Source organism: Carassius carassius, chromosome 11 (genome assembly GCF_963082965.1).
Source record: "Carassius carassius chromosome 11, fCarCar2.1, whole genome shotgun sequence".
Taxonomy (NCBI): domain Eukaryota; kingdom Metazoa; phylum Chordata; class Actinopteri; order Cypriniformes; family Cyprinidae; genus Carassius; species Carassius carassius.
This window is the reverse complement of record NC_081765.1, coordinates 30,848,311-30,872,531: the sequence shown is the minus strand read 5'-3', so window position 1 is coordinate 30,872,531 and position 24,221 is coordinate 30,848,311. Positions and strand designations below refer to the sequence as shown.

Here is a 24,221-nt window from a genome sequence, read left to right as displayed (position 1 = left end):
GGACAATTTTATTTTTATTACCATAATAAAAAACAGACAAACAAAATTCTCATTCTCATTACTGGAATGTGGGAAATATATAATTTACATAGTAAAATGTATACTCAACAGCATTTTTAGTTGCATTTTTTGCACTGCCTTTTATTTATTTTTATTTAAATATAAAAATTACAATATATATTTTAAAACAAAATATAACTTGAATAATTTTGTTTTGGAAATGTTTTCTTAAAATTCAATTGTATTCACATATAATGTAATAAATAACTTAATAAATATTTGATATTATAATTATAGTTAATAGATTTTTTTAATGTTAAGCACAGGCACTGCCCTTTATTTCGAAAAAATACATTCAAATACTCAACTGAACTGTTAGGTTTTTAATTAATCTGAGTGTCTACCGTTCACTGGACTACAAACACTTCTATACTCCTCTATAATAACATCTCATCTGGCAGTCAGATTTATAAACATACCATAATTTATGCAGAGGTCCTCCACAAAAGCAGGAGTGACTTCCTCTTTTCTTGCAGAGTAACCAGGAGCCGCTCTTCAGAGACTTAAGGTCAAAGGTCAGATAGACTGTATACTAAATTCTTTTATTTATTTGAACTCTTTTTATTATTTTACATTTAAACGCTGCCTGGACAATGTCTGATATCTTTCATACATATTTTTGTAATTTGTGTTTTACATTATACTTCATTAATAAACCACAAAATTTTGTGTTAATAAAATAAATATTTATAGTTTTATGATGAAATTGAACACTTAGGATCAGAAGTTCCTAAATGGATGTATGAGCAATAGTAATGTTTTGCACGCACAACTAACTAGACGATTTCAGTTATTGTTTTCTGATGACAGCTGAAAAAGTTACAGCAGAACTCTGTGAGTATGGCAAAAAGGAAGAAAGTGTTGGTTGGGTATCGAAAGTGCAAGAGATGAATTTGTATGTGTGTGTGTGTGTGTGTGTGTGTGGGTGGGTGGTTGGACGGATGAGGGTGTGTTTGTGGTTTTTTACACTATTGACCTTCTTTAGCTTCTATTTCAAAACTATGAGGAACAAAGAGTCAGGCTTACAGACTAAGCGATTAATCAAATTCAATTTTATATAAATGCTCATGTAAATAATGATCAACATTAGAGTCCATGTGCCAGTGTTTGTGGTGAACTTACTGAAATGTCCTCAAGGGACTCGGCATGTTTCAAGTCCAACCCTGCATCCAACACAAACCATCAGCACAGCTCAATTTGTCATCATATCTCTTGTTTACAGTTGCTTTGTGATTTTAGCTCTTTGTCTTGTGGCTCACACAGACAGTATGCAAACTGAAAAAAATGTCAAAGAGTTTCTCCAGACTCAGTGTATCCCACCGTGATGAATACTCTGGTCGTGGGTTTGTCAGCGGAAGGACAGTTTCTGGGAATGAGCGCATGAGAAGGACCTCTTATCTCAGTTGCAAAAATATCTTAACATATCTTTGATCACATCCTAAACTGTTGGTCAATTTAGGGTTCCCATAATGGTTCATTTATTTACTTTATGTCTTCAAAAGTATGTCTCTTTGTAAATGCTTTATCTCAGTGAGAAATGTCTAGAATATGAATGTTTGGTAAACTAATATTATGTAGTCTTGTAATGATAGATAGAAAGTGTGACGAGTGGGGCGGGGCCGAGGGACGTGGGAACAGGAACGAGGCCGGTGGAGTGATTGGAGATGAGCGACACCTGCGACACTCGCCGGTCTCGAGTCCCACAGAGGAGATGGAGGGATATAAAACCGGAGCGACGACAGTGACGGACGAGAGAGGACCAGGCCTGGACTTTATTTTGTGTTTTGATTTTTATTTTTGAGCGTCAGTCGTCCGTGAGGGGCTGATGCGCTGTTTTGTCTTTATTTTGATCATTAAAGTATCATTTGATTGTCCGCCGGTTCCCGACTCCTTCTTCCCGAAGATTACGAAGGTTTTAACATTACAGTGGTGCCGAAACCCGGGAGGAAGGAGAGCGCTCCGCCATGCAGGATCCGTCGGGACCATTGACGTCGCCATTTGCGGACATCATCACATCGCTCTTGGGCCTACATCAAGAACACCACCAGGCCCTGCTGGATCTGCGGGCCGACCATGAACACCGGTTCCAGGCCATGATGCAGGTGCAGCAGGAGGACCGCGAGCTGTTCCGGAGCTTGCTGGACCGGGAGGGTCGGATGGGGACGGCCTCCCCCAGTGCCCCTGCCCCCCACATGCCGCTCTCAAAGATGGGGCCCACCGACGACCCGGAGGCGTTCCGCGACCTCTTCGAGCGGACGGCGGAGGCCTGTGGGTGGCCGATGGACAGCTGGCCCGTCCGGGTGATCCCTCTGCTGTCGGGGGAGGCCCAGAAGGTGGCCCAACAACTGCCCGTCCCGAACCTCCTGGTCTACGCCGACCTGAGAAGAGCCATCCTCCAGAGGGTCGGCCTCAGCCCAGAACAACATCGGCAGTGCTTCCGGTCGCTGGAGCTGGCCGAAGCGGGCCGAAGCGGGCCGACCCTTTGTGTTGGCACAGCAGCTCCGGGACTCGTGCCACAAATGGCTGTTGGCCGGAGGCAGCGACGCCGAGTCCATCATCAACACGGTGGTACTGGAACAGTTCATCTCCCGCCTTCCGAAGAAGACCGCCCAGTGGGTCCAGTGCCACCGCCCGGCGTCGCTGGATCTGGCCATCCAACTGGCGGAGGATCAGCTGGCGGCATGCTCCGGGGTCGGCGAGCCCCTCACGGACGACTGACGCGCACAAATAAAAATCAAAACACAAAATAAAGTCCAGGCCTGGTCCTCTCTCGTCCGTCACTGTCGTCGCTCCGGTTTTATATCCCTCCATCTCCTCCGTGGGACTCGAGACCGGCGAGTGTCGCAGGTGTCACTCATCTCCAATCACTCCACCGGCCTCGTTCCTGTTCCCACGTCCCTCAGCCCCGCCCCACTCGTCACAGATAGATAGATAGATAGATAGATAGATAGATAGATAGATAGATAGCTTAAGAATAATATTTTCCAGCTTTTTTCACCCAGTCAAACCACAAAAAACAATACATTTAAGTAATGTATTTTTATACTTATAAAATATAATAATGATAGATAATAATTACATTTAATGAAATATAAAAATATGTTAATATTAATATAATAAATTGTATATAATAAATGAATATTACAAACTAATACATATTAGATTACTTATAAAATGTTGTTAATAAAAAAAAATAAAAAAACTCCACCCAATGTTGAAGAATGAAGAATATGCTTGAAAATATACAGCTATAATATAACTCATAAGCACATTCATAAACAAATTTTTGCTACATAAAATGTAAAACATTACTAATTAGTTTGTAGTTTTAAACATATTTTTACTGATGCATCTAAGACTGAAAAGTCATTTTTGCAGTGAACTTTAGTATACTAGATGACTTTATCTTGGTGAGAAATCAGCACAAGTTGTAAAATACATCACAGAAAACTGAACATTTAAGTATGCAAGGCATAATATATATATATATATATATATATATAAGATGAATGTTCAATTTTTAGTGACAACACAAAACTCTCTGACAAAAGACAGATGTGATTACTAATAAAGTGTTTTGTTCTTTTACACTACCGTTCAAAAATTTGGGATCATTCATTATTTTAAAAGATATTATTACTTTTATTCAGTAAAGATGCATTAAATTGATCAAGATTGACATTGAAGAAATTTATACTGTAACAAAAGATTTCTATTTCTACTAAATGCTGTTCTTTTGAACATTCTATTCATAAAAAATACTCAGTTTCCACAAAAATATGAAGCAGCACAGTTGTTTTCAACATCGAGATTAGTAAGAAATATGTCTTGAGCAGCACATCAGCATATTAGAATGATTTCTGAAGGATCACGTGACACTGAAGACTGGAGTAATGATGCTGGAAATTCAGCTTTGCAATACAGAAATAAATTATATTTTAAAATATATTCAAATAGAAAACACTTAATAATATTTCACAATACTTTATACATTTTTTATAAAAAATAATGCAGCCTTTGTGAGACTCTTTTTTTTTTGAAAACACAAAAAAATCTAACCAACCCCAAACTTCTAAACAGTAGTGTATTTTTTTTTCAAAGCAGAATTTTACACATTCAATTGACACATCCTATCTACTCACTGTCCAACTGTCACAGTGCAATATCTCTGTTATTCTGTCCTCCTCTCCAGCGGTTTCTCAGTTTAAGCATCACCCTGCTGATGGGCTCAGTGTACTGCTTGTTGGCCAGTCCCAGTATGAGCGGAATGACAGCCATGCTTCCGATTCCCGTACAGGACATGATGATGTACAGAGCAGAGCTCGACAAGTTCACCCCGGTCTGCAGAGCTGTCACAGACATGAGCTGGAAGATGATATACGGCACCCAGCAGACCAGGAACGTGAGAGACACGGCAGCCACGCATTTGGCGTAGCGCAGGTTAAGTTGCTGCTCGTGGTCGGATGGCTGCTGCTGCTGAAGACGGTCCACGGCACGGTGGAGCTTACAGATGTTACGCAACTGCTTACGCGCAATCCACAACACCCGTCCCATCATGGCTACAATGGACAGCATGGCCGGAAGCACCAGTCCGCACACTTCCAAATAAATGAAGGCCTTGGGAAAAACCTGTTTGTAGGAGCAAACCTCATCCTCTTTGGAAGCATTACGAGATGTGGTTGATCTCAAGAATGTCTCGTTTGAATCGTAGCTCTTGTAGGCATTGGGTTCAACCCAGTTATTCCATCCAAAGGCAGGAAGTGATGCATACAGCAGTGGCGGGAGCCAGACGGTCATCAAGGCCAGTGGGAAGCAGCGGTGAACCCAGAACTGGCTGTGGTGGAGCGGGCTGACGATGCACAGGTAACGTTCATAATGCACCATCACCAGATTGAAGAGGAATGACAGAAACAGAAAGTTTGGGAAGATGTACATCACCAAGCAGTGCTTGAAATCCAGCTGCCGGTCGAGCGTCATGCCGGGAATAAAGGGCAGGGCGATGCCGGTGCACAAGTCAGCCACCAGCAAGCTCAAGAAGAAGTAATTTGGGGTGTTATGCAGCTGGCGGTTGCAGGCGATGCCTATTATGATGAAGAGGTTGGAGAAGATGATGATCGAAGACAGTGGCATTGTCAGATAGAAGATCAACTTCTCTCTGCTCAGCTTGTCGAGCGGATCCATGATGGAGAGCTGTTCCCCGCTGGACTAAATTAGACTAAACCTCCTCCATCTACTGTGAGGGTGAGTCCTGGAAACATACGGAATATATAGTAAACAGGTCTGGCTTAACATATCAGTTCAGTTACACGCACACATAATTATTCATCTCACAGCACTACCGGTTTGTTTTACTCCCCTTTATATAAGACAGTGAGAGAGAGTTAACATCTGACCCACTTGAAATGAATTCAAGGAATAGGTCACACACACACACACACACACACACACACACACACACACACACACACAAAATGAAAACTCTCAAGATTTACGCAACCTCATCTCTTCCCAAAACCATATGCTGTTGTTTATTTCTGTGGAACAGTGTTATTTTAGTATCTTTTCTGCTATCCTAGTATTTATAAATATTTTGAATTTGTCTTTATTTTCCACTGTTCATGTTCATTACTGAGTTTTAATAATTTTGTTGTATGTCTGTCTCGCTCGGTGCTTATAAATGAGACCACGACGAAGAAATGATCAGAAAACAGTCCGTTAATAATACAGTAAATACACAAGAAACACAGGAGAATCACTAGAATCAAAAGAGCACAAAATATAGCTACAAACAACAACCGGCACCACTGAACAGATAAGGGAGTATAAATACAACAGGGACTAATAGAACACAGGTGAAATAACTGATAAACACAGAGGGGAAACTAGGTCAAATGACAACTGACACAGAAAACAGATGTTACAATGTGTCATTTAGTTCTCATTTTTTATTTCAGTATCAAATTTGTTGTGTTTAAATTTTAGGACAACTTTTCAATGAAATGTATTTATTTCAAAGAATTTTTTTTTTTTTTGTATTTTCAGTATTTTTGTATTTTAGTTTTAGTTAACGATAACAACACTGTTGTGGAACAAATACATTAATAAATATTCAGAATTTTTTTCCAATGCATGTAATTTTATATATATCACTTTTTTTCATAAATGTTTTATAATTTTTTATTATTTTATTTGTATTCAGTTTCTCGATAAAATTATATAAATGCTTCATAAATAGTCTCTATGACTTGCATGCTATTTTTCTAGACTTCTCAACAGCATACAAAGTTTTTTCAAGGAACAGACTGAAATTTAAGTCGCTGACATTATTTGAGTCATTATAGGGTGCATATTGGTTCCTCAAAGGTACATATTGGCAGCCTCTGAAAAGGGTAACATCCCTGTGACAGCTTTTGTACCTTTTACTCTGAGAGTGCTGGAAAGATTATTAAAAATGTATTGTATGATGTTGAGAAGTGCATTAACAAAGCTCTGAAATTGTTGATAGATCAAATGGGTTTGTAACAACATGAGGGTCATTTAATAATGACAGACTTTTTCTTTCATTTCTTTAACATCTGAACATTTCCAATTCAATAAACAAAATCATTCTGTTAGCAATTGACTCTTACACTGGTCAAAATATCAGCTGTTTCTTTATCATGATGCACAATTGACACTCAAAAACATTCAAGCTTATTGTGCTAGATGCAGTGAAGATACTGTAGGTGATGATAAAAACCACAACCAAAACTGCCTGACCACAAAATGTCACAGAGAGCATGTTTCACTTTCTCGCAAGTATTAATAAGCCAGTGCTGCACAATTGCATCCAGCTAATATTTTAATATTCATGTAGGTTCATGTTTCCATTGTATTAAACAATGGTGGCATGACCATCACTAGACAAGCCAACTTTTCTCTTCATTCAAGGTGAAAATGAAGTTCAGAGTTTTTTCCAAACCAATTAAAAACCCATACAGTGGGATCTAAACATCTGGGATCACAATTTTCATTTAAACCTGGACGTAAACATAAAGTTTAAGATCTAAATGAAGCAGACATAAGACTCCACATAATATGAACTACACTAATGCTTAAAAATAGTAATTGATCATGTGACTTTTTGTAGAAATTGTTCATTGAAGCTCTTTGGATCATCTCAAATCATGATGCTGGAGAACATGAGCATCTCCAGTACTTAAATTATTATTTTGACAGTATAATTTTTAATGTAAAATGTTGTTTTAAATGAACATAATAAAAATATTCATACTTCATACTTAAAATATGAATGTTTTAAGTAGTGGAATCAGACGTTTGTATCCTAGTGCACTTTAAACGCTTCGTTGACTTGAATGAGGCAGTGAAACTAAAAGAAAAAAATGTCTTCCAAACACTTACCTTACAAATACAGTTAATCTTCATACAACAGACTCGAATAAGAAGTTCCTGCCATGTGTGAATCAGTGATCTGGACTCTTTCGGTGTTCCTGTGCTCTTGCTCTGCACATCAGCAGCATTTGCGGACGGAGATCTGAGCAGTCAGTGCTCACAGAGGTCAAGAGCTCGAGCAGGATGCTTCTTAAAGCGACAGTGACCTCATTCTGACTTCGGTCATGAAGCATCACAGGAGAGGTATTTCAACTCAGGAAGCCAGAGTTTACACTCCATTTATGAGAGAGATGTGGGAGGCATGGAAACATGCAATGCTGATATCTAATTGTATATTTCGATCATAAAAATGGTCAGTTTAATCACATTTATGAGGTAGTTTGTATAACTTGTATAAACTAAAAAGAGAGTGTTGCACATAAATTTGTAGACTACAGTACTAAATTAACTACCACTACTGCTACTAAATAAGATGGTTAGTTCACACAAAAATGTAATCTTGACTCATTCTCATGTCGTTCCAACACCATAATTTCTTCTTTCTTCTGTGAAGCACAAAATTAAACGTTAGGTGTTCTTTTCCATTTACAATGAAAGTAGAAGCTGATTACAGTAAATGTTCAAAAGTTTGGGGTTTTTGAAAGAAGTCTCACCAAGGGTGCATTTATTTGGTCAAACTAATAACCATGACACTAAAACCATAATATTGTCAAATATTTTTACAATTTTAAATGACTGTTTTCTATTTGAATATATTTAAAAATGTAATTTATTCCTGTGACTCCAGTCTTCAGTGTCACATGATCTTCAGAAATCATTGTAATATACTAATTTGCTGCTCAATAAACATTTCTGATTATAATCAATGTTGAAATCAGTTTTTTTGATGAATAGAAAGTACTTTTGTATTATTGTTATTATTATTTTTATTTTACTATCATTATGTTTATGTAATTTTAACTACTTTTGACCAGTTTAATGTCATTTCTGAATAGAAGCATTAATTTCTTAAAAAAAAAAGAAACATACTAACCCCGATCTTTTGCACGGTAAATTGAATATGGCAGCATTTAAGTATAATAACTGTAGTTCATATGAGCCATGCACTATATTTCACATCTTACGAGGCCATATGATATAAAAAAGAATTTGCCCATAGTTCACTTTTTCTGTGTGAAAATTGCTGTCAGTGACGTCAAACCTGCTGTGACGTGTCTACATCCGCCAATGTTTTTGCTTTAAATTTAATGTGATAACAAAATGTTAATTTTGGGTGCAATTTGGAATGCATTGTCTCTTAGATACATGCATTTGATCTTTACTTACTGTATTTATTTAGTCTACACAGTCTCTACTGTATTCTAACAGCAGCGATGTATGAGAACAGCATTCAGTTTGTTGAGAAAAAGCAGGCGTGTGACAGTCCGGCTTGCTTTGCTGGTGCCACAGCAAACACATTTATCAACCTCGGTGTCATTTTCCTAAGGTTCTCCTCGGATGGCCTCATCCCTGAGATATGCAGCGTCACAAGTGCAGAAACACACACATTGGTGTATGCACACGCTCCTTGGAAAAACACATAAAAAGAAGTGGTGTGTTACGTAATTAAAGATGCATTGTGCTGGTTTAGATGGGGTGAGGCATGAGGACAGGAAATGGACACTTGGACATTCTGTGACTGTTTTCCTGAGTGGTCAGAAGTGAAACACAGTCAGGGATGGAAGACATCGGTCATCTGATGTCAGAGATTTCCAGACATCTGGACAGAAAGAGTTATGGTCACATAACAAACAGTTCCCAAATTTGCGTAATTGTTCAAGGTATATTTTTGGCCATGTGAGAACGTAAAGTTCTTAAAGGGATATGTACATGTAGTTAACACAAAATAAAATAAAAAAGCTGTAATTAATATTAATATTAATAATATTAATAAGTAATATTTTTATTACAATTTAAAACAACTACTTTCTATTTAAATATTGGAAATGTAATTTATATCTGTGATTTAAAGCTGTATTTTCAGCATCATTACTCCAGTCTTCAGTGTCACATGATCCTTCAGAAATCATTCTGACTTGCTACTCGTGAAACATTTCTTATTGATATCAATATTAAAAATATATATAATATATATATTTCATAATATATTTCATATATTTCATTATTCTTTGATGAATGGAAAGTTCAGTTTAATGCATCATTGCTGATTGTATTCGTTTCTTTTAAAAATCTTAGTGAGCCCCAAACTTTTGAACAGAAGTTTATGTAGATTTACATTTTAGCTAACATTTATGCATTTATAAATAATATTACATTTTTATACAATAGTAAAAATAAAAAAATGTTGCAAAATGGATATTAAAAGAATGTAGCTTCACCATATTGTGATAATTAAACTGTAAAACTTTACGTTTATAACATTTTAAAAGACTATATAATTGTATCTCTGAATATATTAAAATATATATAAATAAATAAATAATTTAGCTTGAGATGGTGGGAATCATGATTTTAAAAAATTCAGAAGAACTGCATTTATCAACTGTATTTTGTAACATTATACATGTCTGTACTGTCACTTTTGACTATTTTTGTGTGTCCTATGGAACAAAAAAAGAAGAAAGAGAAAAAAAAGGCTTCAGAAACACCAGGAGCACAAAGGTTGATGGTGTTGTTTTATAAAGCCTATTTTTCTTCCCAGTAGCCTTTCCAGTGGACCTATGTAGTAAATATATGCCCAGGAGCTATTAAAATAGAAAAATGTTTAACCACAGATTTTATACATGCCAAATGCAGCAGTGACAAACATTAAGAGCAGGAAATAGAGTAAAGGCCAAGCACTTCACGTCAGGCAAATGACTTTACCATGGCTTTTTGCAGTAGGATATACCCATTTGACAAACACAAAACTCAAAGTAATTACTATAAAAAACCCATCATACAAAATATCCACGAGTGCAGAGACAATATATCCTATGGTTGTCTTTAAATCACATGTTGGCTGTGTGTACACCATATGCTTTAAAGATTTGTTAACAAGAAACTGTGTTGTAATGTCTGTAGTGGGTTACACTTCCCTGTATTGCATGTGAATCTTTACACCTGTAATATAAACTCTGCTTTGTTTTATAATTATTTTGTGGTTTCATAAAAAAAAATATATACATATATATACAGTACAGACCAAAAGTTTGGACACACCTTCTCATTCAAAGAGATGAAAATTGTAGATTCACACTGAAGGCATCAAAACTATGAATTAACACATGTGGAATTATATATGGAATTATATACATAACAAAAAAGTGTGAAACAACTGAAAATATGTCATATTGTAGGTTCTTCAAAGTAGCCACCTTTTGCTTTGATTACTGCTTTGCACACTCTTGGCATTCTCTTGATGAGCTTCAAGTGGTAGTCACCTGAAATGGTCTTCCAACAGTCTTGAAGGAGTTCCCCGAGAGATGCTTAGCACTTGTTGGCCCTTTTGCCTTCTGTCTGCGGTCCAGCTCACCCCTAAAGCATCTCGATTGGGTTCAGGTCCGGTGACTGTGGAGGCCAGGTCATCTGGTGCAGCACCCCATCACTCTCCTTCTTGGTCAAATAGCCCTTGATGCCTTCAGTGTGACTCTACAATTTTCACAGTCATGAAAATAAAGAAAACTCTTTGAATGAGAAGGTGTCTCCAAACTTTTGGTCTGTACTGTGTATATATATATATACACCAATGGTTACAAGATTATTCTTAATTTTGTAATGATATCACAGTCCTGCTTTGTTTTTTAAGCTATTATGTTATCATCAGGGAATTTTTATCAAATCTTTTTATTCTTGAAAATTTTACTTAAAAGTGCATTGACCTCAGAAGTAATTTTTTGTGTTTAGTTATATAATGGCTATTTAACTTCATAGCCACATCATGTGGAGAATCTTGGGTATAAATTATTTGCTGTTAAAAGCAGTTTTGCGAAGGAACAGAGTTTGATGAGTGTACACCGCCATCTAGTGGATAGTGTAATGAGTACAACACCATTCTAGAGAAGTGGTTTGCAACTGGTTAACTTCACAATACCTGCTGAGAGTTATTTGTTAGAATTTCCATTCATCTCAATGGTACAAACTCGGTACAATTTGTACCTCACATTTATCAAAGCTAGATAGCTTTATAAATTAGTTATTCCATTCTGAATTTTCATGTTAAAGAATTGTGTATTTTGGAAATGTTAATATGAACAATTATTCAGTTCTCTTAATCTCATATAGCATATAATAATTGATTTTAATTATTAAAGTCAACAAAATTAGCATCTGCCATTATATCTTTTTTATATCACATAGTCTTAAAAATGCAAGGGGGTGGGGGGGGGGGGGGTCAACTACAGAATTGCCTCTAATGTTTCCTCCGTTATTGTGCATGCAATTTTCATGAACTCATATTAAGTTAGAGCTCATTTGGAATATTTTTACTGTATCTAAAAAAAAAAATAATAATTCAAAAGTGATTTATCACTTCAAGATCATTGAAGTGAACTAGTGAAAAAAGAAACAAGAAAAATAGAAATCACAGCATCTAAAACATAAACTAAAATATTTGCATTTTAACCTAAAATCATCAGTTTGAATGAATTAATGAATATTGTCTCTTAGTTTACAAAATAATAATAATAATAATAATAATAATAATTTTTATGAATGTCCATTATTAAACTATAATATAATTAATATACTGGTTGCATGTTTTTACTCTTTGACCAATAGAGGACAGCCTTTGACCATATTTAAATTTAAAGTGTTTTTCAGAAAATAAAGCACAGATACTTTTACCAGTGATTCAACATGGTAACACAATATAATAAATATATGATATAAACATATAAAATGGGTTCATTTATTACATTTAAGAAATATCCGAGACTGTATTATGGAGTTATTTTGTGACATTAATGAATGCATGTGCAATCCTGAGACATTGTATTGGACTTTTGTGAAAGCAAAACAATCTACAATATTTTGAAAACTGAAGCCTGAATGACAGCTTACACACCAAACACAACTTTTGATTTGATCCAGCATTAAAAGAAGAGGTGGCAGAAACAACATCGTGTCAGTCTGAACTGGATTGGGACTTAAGCACTTTCCCACTGTCTTCCTAAAAGGCCGGTTGTATATCCATAGAGCATGAGGCCCTCGCTATAACTGACCCCTTTGAAAGAGCTGCCAAATGTTGACTTTGAATAAAATTTCTCACATCATTGCCACACGTGGCTTTTGTGTTGGGATTAAAGGGATGATGCTGCAAAGCCCCTGGATTTGAACACTTAACACCGAACACAATTGTGTCTTAATGTCCACTCGTAACTTGAGCTTGACCTTTCACCGGCCGATTCCTGAGTCAGATACTGCCTAAAAATGACCCTACCTACCTACCTACCTATCTACCTCTACCTACCTACCTACCTACCTACAGTCCCTGACAAAAATCTTGTCGCCTATCCAAGTTGTAGGAACAACAAATAATAACTTGACTTCTAGTTGATCATTTGGAATCAGAAGTGGCTTATATAAAAGGCAAAGGCTTCTTGATTACGCTTATTTTACCAAAATAAAATCTGATCATGCCTTGATTTTCAATTATTTAATTAGGACAGAAAGGCATGATTTTGCTTAGACAAACGTCTTGTCCCATGGATTCAACCAAAGATTAGAGCTTCACCTGTGAGAAATACTGTAATTAACAAATTCCCAGGTGTGTAGAAGAAGAACCTCAGCACACCCAACCTTCATATATATATAAATATATACATTTTCTAACCCCCATATCTTGAATTTTGTGATCATTCACATGCATTCATAAATGCATTTGAATACACTGAATAATGTAGTGAAAGAACGCACTCAAAATGCACACGCGCACTAGTATGACTTCATCATGTAACTTTACATTAGCCTAGATGCGTGCACTTTGTAGGCACGATTTGTTTAGTTTTTGAATATACTTGATACTGTTAAAAGGCACATCATTAAAACAAAAAATAGGAGTTCACATATCACACCTAAACACGCTTGGAAAACGTAATTAGAACTAGCTACTAAATTAGTTAAAAATGCCTATCCATATACAGCTATGATTCGCGAACCCCAAACTGACTCAAATGATTCGCGAACCCGCTACGAACTCCCGAACTGACTCAAATGATTCGCGAACCCGCTACGAACTCCCAAACTGATTCAAATGATTCGCGATCCCCAAACTGACTTAAATGATTCGCGAACCCGCTTTGAACTTTACTGTCTATGCTTTGAACTCCCGAACTGACTCAAATGATTCGCGAAGCCGCTACGAACTCCCAAACTGATTCAAATGATTCGCGATCCCGCTCCGAACTCCCGAACTGATTCAAATGATTTGCGATCCCAAACTGACTCAAATGAATCGCAAACCCGCTTTGAACTCACGAACTGACTCAAATGATTCGCGAACCTGCTTTGAACTCCCGAACTGACTCAAATGATTCGCGAACCCGCTACGAACTCCCGAACTGATTCAAATGATTCGCGATCCCGCTACGAACTCCCGAACTGATTCAAATGATTTGCGATCCCCAAACTGACTCAAATGAATCACGAACCCGCTTTGAACTCCCGAACTGACTCAAATGATTCGCGAACCCGCTACGAACTCCCGAACTGATTCACGATCCCGCTCGGAACTTCCGAAATGACTCAAATTATTTTTGGTTTGGAGTTTCTAATTAAGTGTGCTGTGTATGAGATTTCACCTAATTTATTGTTTGCTGTGAATTTGGAATGAGTACTTGGGTTCTCTTTTAAATGTGTCACGGTTTAATGAAATATGACCAATGAAAACTGACTCAAATGATTCACGCTCCGAACTCCCAAACTGACTCAAATGATTCGCGAACCCGCTTTGAACTCCCGAACTGACTCAAATGATTCGCGATCCCCAAACTGACTCAAATGATTCGCGAACCTGCTTTGAACTCCCGAACTGACTCAAATGATTCGCGAACCCGCTACGAACTCCCGAACTGATTCAAATCATTCGCGATCCCGCTCCGAACTCCCGAACTGATTCAAATGATTTGCGATCCCCAAACTGACTCAAATGATTCGCGAACCCGCTTTGAACTCCCGAACTATGACGGCAAATCAATGGCAATAATAACCGAGCATACAACTGATGCTTGCGCGTGCGGTAAATCACTTCCGCGAGAGGAAAACTAAATCGGACGCGAGGAAATGGGAGCCCGTGAGCTCAATTCAAACTCTCGCGCGCGTGACATGTCCTCTGCGCGCAATTCAAGCCCTCATGGTAATTCCCTACATCCTCGCGCTTGATCTTCTCACCTCTGCTTGCTGAACAATTTTATTTTTGTCAGTCGTGGGGCGGGGCTTGCTGTTTTAGTTGTTATCTCAAATGTCATTGGTTATTCCCCTTTTCTTGAAGTCAGTATTGGATGCCTGTTAGAAGATGATTAATAATTCACTTGACTTGACACAGTGGACCAGATACATGTGAGTTATCATTTCATTGTTTTATTTATTTTTGTCTTTATTTAATGTCATTTAATACATTGTTCATAGAGTAGATCTTTTCTAGATACTTGATTAACTGGAAGTCTTCTGATTGCTAGTGATTGCAGTCTTGTGATAAGAGATACACATATGAACCCCTTTTTACAGACTGTATTGATGCACACACACACAATTACAGTAAAAAAAAAGCATTTGAGTTTTCTTTTTTTTTCGGAAATGTATTGCATTTTTTTTTTTTTTTTATCAGGGTCAGGGGAGACCAAGGACTGGAGGATGAACAGATCGCCAGGTTCATGTTTTCTTCAAGAGGCACGGACCAACATAGTTTCATATCTGGTAAAAGTGTCTATAATCTAATAATTTAGTAACTTTAGTTATCTGTAGGTAGCTTTTAATTTCACTTTCATGTAACAAAATATCTTACAATTATTAATAAATAACTGATCTGTTTTTAAACCTGTTTCTAATAGGATTGATTGCATTTGGTGTGATGTCAGAATCAAGGACTCAGACATGCTGACTTATTGAGGACCTGTTTAGTGTACAGTAAACTTTTCTCTCAAGCATCCAGGCAGACTTGGACACATTTGCAGAAGCCTGGACTCTTCATGCACTCTCCTCAGAAGGCAGTCGAAGCTCAGAGCAGCTGTGGCACATTGGACTGATACACACAAAATGTACTAATCTGAGAGATATGAGGTATGGAGACCCTGCTTTCATTACTCTGTCTTCACACTGCTGTTCATGCATGTCCAAGTGAATTTTTAACTATGTATTTAACTGCTAAATCATTAAGATATTGAAGAGCTAAATTTAGATGCTGACATAGCAGCTTCTCATGATGCCTGTATATTGATGATGATGCCTGAAGATGTATATTTACATTTAGTCATTTAGCAGACCCTTATCCAATGTGGTAATGGAAGAAATTAAAATCAACTAAAGAGCAATAATATATAACTGCTATAACAAGTCACATTTAGGTTCACTCAAAAAATTACTAATTTTTTGAATCTATGCAAACTCCTTGTGTTGTGACAACACAATTGAATGAGGTAGAATCTATGTGAAATAGTAATGTCCAACCAAATCAATTTATTCACTTTCCTTTAACTTAAACTGGTTAAGTTAACTGAGCATGTTCTGGTTTATTACAATCTAGCCAAATTTGTTTCATTCTATCAACATAAGGAGGTTTGTTTCAAATTACTCATTTAAATTATGGACAGTGGTTCCACACAGTTAGTTCTAATTACTTTAAATATATTCTATTTAAAGTTACTCCTTTCAACAAAGCATTTTTTGTGTGATTTGTCTTGTAATGAGTCAAAAGATGTCACAAATGAGTGTATTTGTTAAACAAGCAATAATTAATTACACACAGTTAAATACAGTTGAAACCACATTACAAAATAGCAAACTACTCATTTTCTAATTGGCATTCATGGGTAACCAATCAAACCTTATTCCTGGAACAGGAACTGGCTCCAGAAATTACTTCTTCAGTATTCCAAATGTGTACCTGAGTTCAGGAGCGTTGCTCAAGTTCAGTCCATATATCAGTCCCAGCAACATGGTTTCGCATACTGTAAACTGCTAGATCCTGAAGACCTTATCCTTTAAAACTCCAACTTCTGCTGGACTGTCTTCAATGACTGCAGCTTCAAATAGATTCCCACGAGTCTTCTGGATCACCTCCTAATTGCTGGCAACGTCTGTATCCTAGAAGTATTTAAAAGGATGGAGAACTCAAATTCTTGTGTATTAACTTTAACAAAGCATTTATGAACCTTGAAAAAAAAAAACATATACTCCATACTGCTAGGGTCTTCATTGGATACTTCAATTTCATTAGTCTGAAGATGAAAACAACAAAATGTTGCCTTTGTTTTTTTTTTTCTAAAATTACATGAAAAAAAGTCAGTCCTTCATCTCCTTATGGGAAATACAGGCAAGCAGTCAAGATGGGATTCTAACAAACGTTACAGTGGAAAATGGTACACACCTCTGGACCCTGTACGGTAAGCAACAGAACTGGAATGTTCCCAGACCCAAAGTCATAGTAAGGACATCAGTAAAACAGTCATGTGACATCAGTGGTTCAACCATAATTTTACAAAGCTACAAGAATACTTTTTTGTGCAAACAAAACAAAAACAGTGACTTTATTCAACAATTCTTCTCCAAATCGCATCTTCCACCATTATCAACAGCACGTAAATAATTCATGCGCATGGTGCTGTTGACCTAGAACACGCATTCGCTGAGCCTTGATTACACGCAGAGGAAAGCAATTAATGTACATGCCTCTTGTTACTCTCCATAATGGCGGCATATGTGATTTGGAGAAGAATTGTTGAAGTCGCTATTTTTGTTTTCTTTGCACAAAAACGTATTCTTGTAGCTTTGTAAAAGTGTGGTTGAAGCATTGATGTCACATGAACTGTTTTACTGATGTCCTAACTATGACTCTGGGAACATTTCAGTTGCATTGCAGCCTTTATGGAGGTTCAGAAATCTCTCGAATTTTCATAAAAATATTAGGGATGCATTGGTTGACCGGACGGTTTTTGCTTAAAATACGTGATTGGTAATCGACCGGTCTTTGGCCTTTTTTTCCAGCCGATTTTTCCGGAAGTGCACCCGTGTGCTCAGATTGTAATCATTCGCTATCATGTCATTTGTGTGGAATTTATTTCGAAATCTGTGCACAGGACATGGGCAACCGTTCAGCACTGGAAGTGCAGAGCTACATGTCTGAGGCACAGATAACAGGAAGCACAAAAGAACAAAATAAGAGCCCCTTTCCTGCACTCACTGAAGCTGCGCGAGCATACTGTACCTGCACACGTGTAGACAGTGAAGGGATGTTCAGATCAACTTCTCGCGTGTTGGATGAGAAACTAAACAGACTGTTAAACTGCAACAAAACTAAAATACTTTTTTTTGTGTAAAGTATAACTTGCAAACACATTTGAAAAGCCAGAAGTAAACATCAGTTCTGCATTAGGATGATTATTTTTATTTTACCTTAAAATTACATCGACTTAATTTGATTTAAAAATCACCTGCTGTAGCACAATGAAAAAAAGTGTTTCATTCATCCAATTAAAAAAAAAATAGGGTAATGATTCACATCAATTTTTTTACTTAAGACAATAGTTATTTATTTTTCATTGGATCAAGTAAAAAAAATATAGATGTAAATCATTACCCTAATTTTTTTTAATTGGATGAATGAAACACTTTGCATCTTTGTTTTATTCTCACCAAAATTATTTGATTTTAAAATGTATTTATATAGCCTACTTTTATTTATTCTCACTGGTAAAGACTTATTTTTTTAAACCAAATTTAAAAACTAAAACAAATACTAAATGCTGATTATTACTAAATGCCCCTTTCACACTGCACGTCGGACCCGGCAAATTGCCGGAACATTGCCGGGTCGCCTTCTGTGTGAAAGCAAACACGTCCCGGGATTGATTCCAGCATTGAACCTGGGTCGGGACGAACGCTGTGTGAACAAATGCCAGATCTAATGCCGTGTCGAAGTGATGTCACACGTTATCGTGCGACTCTTTTAGCGGCTGTTTTAAAGGAAGATCAACGTTCACGAAAAAAAAAAGTGTGCAAACTGTATGAAGCAGAGATCAGTTAGTTCCTCACTTTCCACGCTGACGCCAAGATTGTTTAAATGTTTGTTTGATTACAGTATTTGATATTCACATTTAAACATGATTTTTCCAAATGATTATGTATTGATAAGTAAACCCAAGATGCTTTAATCCAGTAAATGCTATAATGTTAACAGCATTGTTCTTAAGTTCTCAAAACCTTTAAAGATTTCACAGCAAAAAGACAGGTGAACCACAAGCAGGATGTTTAATTATACTATACTGTACTAAAAGGCCTTTTACTTGATAAAAAAGTAAAGTAAAAGTAAAAACTATCAATCAGATGACAGAAGGTATGTAGTATAAAATATTATACAGCAGGCTTTATAGGGTTAAGTGCATTTGTAGTTTGTATAATGGGAAACTTGTTCTTTTCATAATTAATTTTCTTAGTACTGTACATATGGTCATAACAGAGGTCACTGATATTACATGAAACCAGTGGGGATAAAAGAGATGCGACTGCTGAGCTGTTGAATGAGTTGAGTGTAATTCAGTCATCAGTTACAGGATGTTCTGATTCACGTCTGTATCAAATGGCTCCCTGGGAATGTTGGGCAGTCACAGAGGTTCCCTTTCCGCACCTGCGGATTTAAGTGACCGAGGAAACCCAGACATGAAAGCAGCTCTGGCCCGACCCCGGATCTCTCTTCCACAGAGGCCTTTTTGTGGTCCGATGGCCCCCAGCAGCTCTGGCGATGGGCATTGGCCGGGTATATCAGAACTATTTCCCACTTTCCCTGTTCCCTCTCGGATTACAGCTAAGAACACAGCGGCAAAGTGTGAGATGATGGAGCCTGGGTACAAGTCTGGGGATTATATGTTTAAAAATATAATATTAAAGGAATAGTTCACCCAAAAATGAAAATTTGCTGAAAACTTACTGAGTTTGTTTCTTCATCAGAACAGATTTGGAGAAATTTAGCATTACCTCACTTGCTCACCAACGGATCCTCTGCAGTGAATGGGTGCCGTCAGAATGAGAGTCCAAACAGCTGATAAAAACATCACAATAACACACACTACTCTAGTCCATCGATGTCTTGTGAAGTAAAAAGCTGAGAGTTTAAAAAAAAAACAAATCCATCAAGATGTTTTCAAACTTCAAACCATCGCTTCTGTTCAAAACACTAGTCCATAATCTATAATACCGCTTCCTCCAGTGAAAAAGTTGATCCGTTTTTTTCCTCTCACATCAAAATCCACCCACATATTTGTTTAGAACTGTTTTGGACTGTTTTCTGTCATGGTTCTGCCTTCATGTCCTGATTTTTCTCTAGTCTTGTTGCAGGACCATGACAGGCCCGTGTTATGTGTACAAGCACATGGCCTTGTCTTTGGGCAATGTGCTTGTGTTGTCTCGTTTCCTTGCCCCGCCCCCCTTGTTACCCTAGTTTTGTCATCATTGATTTACCTGTTCCACCTGTTGTGTTCATTAGTAGCCTCCCTTTATAACCTCGTGTGTTTCTCTGTCCCTTTGTCGGTTCATTGTTTAATATTGTCTATCATTGTCATAGATCATGTTCTGGTGCATGGCAGCTTGACAGGGGAGACAGGAGGCAACACAACAGGAGACAAGACAGGGGATACTGCGGGTGATATTGGAGCAGAAGCAAGAATAGAGCCCCCCAACGACGGCTCAGTATCAGCGCTCCCCATCTCTGAATCGGGGAGATCATCGTCCGCAGCAGACTGGGGTACTGCGCTCACGGCAGCTGACTGGGGTACTGCGCTCACGGCAGCTGACTGGGGTTCGGCGCTCACGGCAGCTGACTGGGGTTCGGCGCTCACGGCAGCTGACTGGGGTTCGGCGCTCACGGCAGCTGACTGGGGTTCGGCGCTCACGGCAGCTGACTGGGGTTCGGCGCTCACGGCAGCTGACTGGGGTTCGGCGCTCACGGCAGCTGACTGGGGTTCGGCGCTCACGGCAGCTGACTGGGGTATGGCGCTCATGGCAGCTGACTGGGGTTCGGTGCTCACGGCAGCTGACTGGGGTTCGGCGCTCATAGAATCAGTGGACTCGGTACATGACATGACAGACTTGCCAGGGGCTTCGAGAATCTGGACAAGATGCTTTAGGTATTCCGCCAAAGTGTCAGATGAGACGAGGACAGGCATCTCTTGATGCGCGGAAACAGCCCGCAAGACAGCTTCAGCAGCTGAATCGGCCGCTGCTCTCTCTGCGGCACTCACGACAGCGGGCTCGGGAACAGCGCTTGGAGTAGCGGGCTCTAGGACCTGCTGAGATGAAGGACGAGAGGCTCCCTTTCTCCTCTTCTTCCTCTTAGGTCGCGGTGTGGTAGTCATAGCCGGACTTGTGACCGGCCGGAGAAGCTCAGCGGGATCTGTTACCTGAGTGGGGAGGGCAGTCACAGGCAGCGCTGACTCAGTCGAGGACGACTCTGATGAAGAATCCCACGAGATCCGTCTCCCTCGTTTGCCACGGAGACTTTCGGGGACGACTGAAGCCTCAGGGGTGGAAGTGGAGCCAACCTGATTCCCCTGGGTAACCACTGCCAGGACATGACCCTCCGGGATCACTGGCAGCTTGGGTGAGAGTGACAATAAGGTGGACCCCCGCGACTCCCTCTGCGACAAGCAATCCAACATGTCACCAAACGAGCAGCAGATCAGCTTCTCCCGTTCTGCCAGGGGTGGAGGAGCGTTGAGGCCCGCTATGAGGTAGCGGTTGAGGAGGCTATCCGGTAGGAACAATCTCCTCTCGTTCGCGACCCGAGCGTACTCTCTCAGGGACCGCTCTCCCTGGGGAGGAATTGGCAGCTTGCCATTCCTTGCATCGTCGATAGCCCGGTGCCACCATTGTGCAAGGTTCGTCTGAGTTGTGCTCAAAGGAGGACATACTGTCTGATGGGTTCCTTCTTGGTCGGTTCATTCTGTTATGTGGATGGTGGAGGATGAACCCAAAGTGCAGACAGATGTCACAGCAACACAGTTTATTATACAAAACAGGAAAACAAAACCCACGAGGGGGCAAAACAAGGTCAAGACTGACGAGAGATAAACTAGACTAACACTTGACAAACTACACTATAACAAAAACAGGATCACACTACTACTTGGACTAGACTTTCAATAGACTTACTCACAGACAGATCTCACACAGGTTGACACGCAATGTAGACAGTTTTTGACAATATTAGACAATATTAAACAATGAACCGACAAAGGGACAGAGAAACACACAAGGTTATAAAGGGAGGCTACTAATGAACACAACAGGTGGAACAGGTAAATCAATGATGACAAAACTAGGGTAACAAGCGGGGCGGGGCAAGGAAATGAGACAACACAAGCACATGGCCCAAAGACAAGGCCATGTGCTTGTACACATAACACGGGCCTGTCATGGTCCTGCCACAAGACTAGAGAAAAATCAGGACATGAAGGCAGAACCATGACAGTTTTCACTTGTAGATGGTGCTTTATCTGTGCATATTTCTCTCCTGATTCAGATGAGATTCATCTTTCACCGGAGCAATTATTATGGATTATTATTACTCAACATATGTGATATCATCTATAATATATAAGTCTTGTTACAATATTAGGCTGTCGTGCAGTATCATTATTTTATTTAAAGCACATTTATCTGAAGACATGGTTAAGAAGTCACCAACAAATCAAGAATTTACTGTTAAAAAACATTGTCATAAGAGTCACGTAACATAAATGTCACATGAACATCATCTTAATGCTACCTAAGTTTGGCATTGAGGCACAATGCCTCTCTTGTAGCCGGTCTGCCCAAAGGAAAGACTGCATTCAAGCCCTATTGTTCTCCCAGGACACATTATCGGATTATCCCAATTCCAAATGAAGGGGAAGAGTGAAGAGTATTAGAGCAGGGCATTATGGGATATTATGTCAATGTGCTGGAACACTTTGAGAGCAAAGAAGCCCCGGACCATCCAGACAGATGCAACAAATGCATAACAGCCCCATTTCAAGGTGATGTAGGATTCCAGAGAAAAGAAAATGAGGAGAGTGGGATGGAAAAATGCAAGCTCTGTCTGCTCTAGACCCCAACACAAAACAAAACATGACGAGGCCTGTCATTCTCCACTGTTGTGCTATTACAATCCCTCGGAAAAGTTAGGCAAAAGAATGTACACAAAGATCAGTGACAACAACTTAAATCCTGTCAACCTAACCTTCTCAGAACATGTCAGGAGTAGAAATGAAAGGATTTTCCGAGCTTCATTTTCTCGCGTGGTGCAAAAATAGGAACATTGCCTGCAGGACCAACATACTGGCTCCAAAGAGCCAACAATAAGCAGACAAAGGGCAAAACTCAGGTATTGTGGTCAGATAATGATTCCAGGGTCCTCTGAAATATGAGAATGTTACGTAACCCGTTCTTATAGAAAATAATAGAGTAATTACAGCAAATTAATATCTCGTATGACTAATCCTTCAGTGGTACATTGTAAACAGTATCACCTTTCTATATTCCTCCATCGGTGTGCAATAGTCTACTCTGCCACCCAAGACGCCTTTAATCTAGGACATAAAATGTTCTGGAAGGTGCAAAAGAGTGAAAACATGAAACACACAGTTCTGTACATTTTATGTGGTACACCTCCAACTAATTATTGATTGTGTTAGGACGTATATTGTAGACTGTTTCTTAGTCATAAGACGTCACAGAACAATGACACTGAAAAGCAGCCCATCTCCACTGCAGTCTTTTAAGCGACCAGACCAGAAGGTTATTTTCAAGGTGTGGAATGTGGAGTTTTATCTACAGCACACTTTTATTGCTTTGAAAACAGCCTAAACGGGCATGTTTCTCTCTCTCTCTCTCTCTCTCTCTCACACACACACACACACACACACACACACACACACACACACACACACACACACACACACAGTATAATACAGTCAGGAACATGTTATAAAATGGGGGAGGAGTCTGGTGGGGAAAAACAAATACTGTAGTCACTAGAGTTACCATTCTATGAAGATATAAGACAAAACACTGCAAAGTTATTTTGTGACAAGATGAAACATGCAGCAAATTTGACTTGAATTCAGGTTAATTCAAGTTTATTTGTATAACGCTATTTACGATACAAATTATTGCAGAGCAACTTTATTTTCTACAATATTCAGTAGTAGCTTATCAGTGGTGAATGTCAGTTTATGTGCATATGATAGAAATGTACGGAAAAATCAATTAATGATGTAATCCAACAGATGATGAACACTATTAACAGCAATTATTATATAATGCAATCGAACTTATAGCAAAAAATGTGTGAGTTCTGTATGCTGTTTCAGGGTTGGCATCATCTCAGCCTGATCTCATGGCAATTTGTATATTTTTAAGATGTGGCGAATGAGGTCGTACAAATTCATACGATTTGTGATAAATCATACATATTTTATAAGTTGCCCAATTCGTACAAATTAGCCACCTCATAAATTACATTTGAATTGGTCGTAAGATAGCATTGCATCATCAGTGCTGAAAGCAGCTGTGCTGTCTGCTCAATAGTCTTCCTCTTTTGC

At 38.6% G+C, this 24,221-nt stretch overlaps 1 protein-coding gene across 1 annotated transcript; it reads right to left on the bottom strand.

Annotated features, from left to right (window-relative positions):
* Positions 1–4,114: 4,114 nt before the first annotated feature.
* Positions 4,115–7,761, bottom strand: gpbar1 (G protein-coupled bile acid receptor 1). The gene is made up of 2 exons (XM_059561285.1): positions 7,462–7,761; positions 4,115–5,308 (listed from the first exon to the last, which is right to left on the bottom strand). The coding sequence occupies exon 2, from the start codon at positions 5,239–5,241 to the stop codon at positions 4,213–4,215; it is 1,029 nt and encodes a 342-aa protein (XP_059417268.1). The 5' UTR covers positions 5,242–5,308; positions 7,462–7,761; the 3' UTR covers positions 4,115–4,212.
* Between the last annotated feature and the right edge of the window lie 16,460 nt (positions 7,762–24,221).

Excerpts from the sequence above, each read along its gene's own strand:
- gpbar1 (XM_059561285.1), bottom strand. The coding sequence starts at position 5,241 with ATGGATCCGCTCGACAAGCTGAGCAGAGAGAAGTTGATCTTCTATCTG.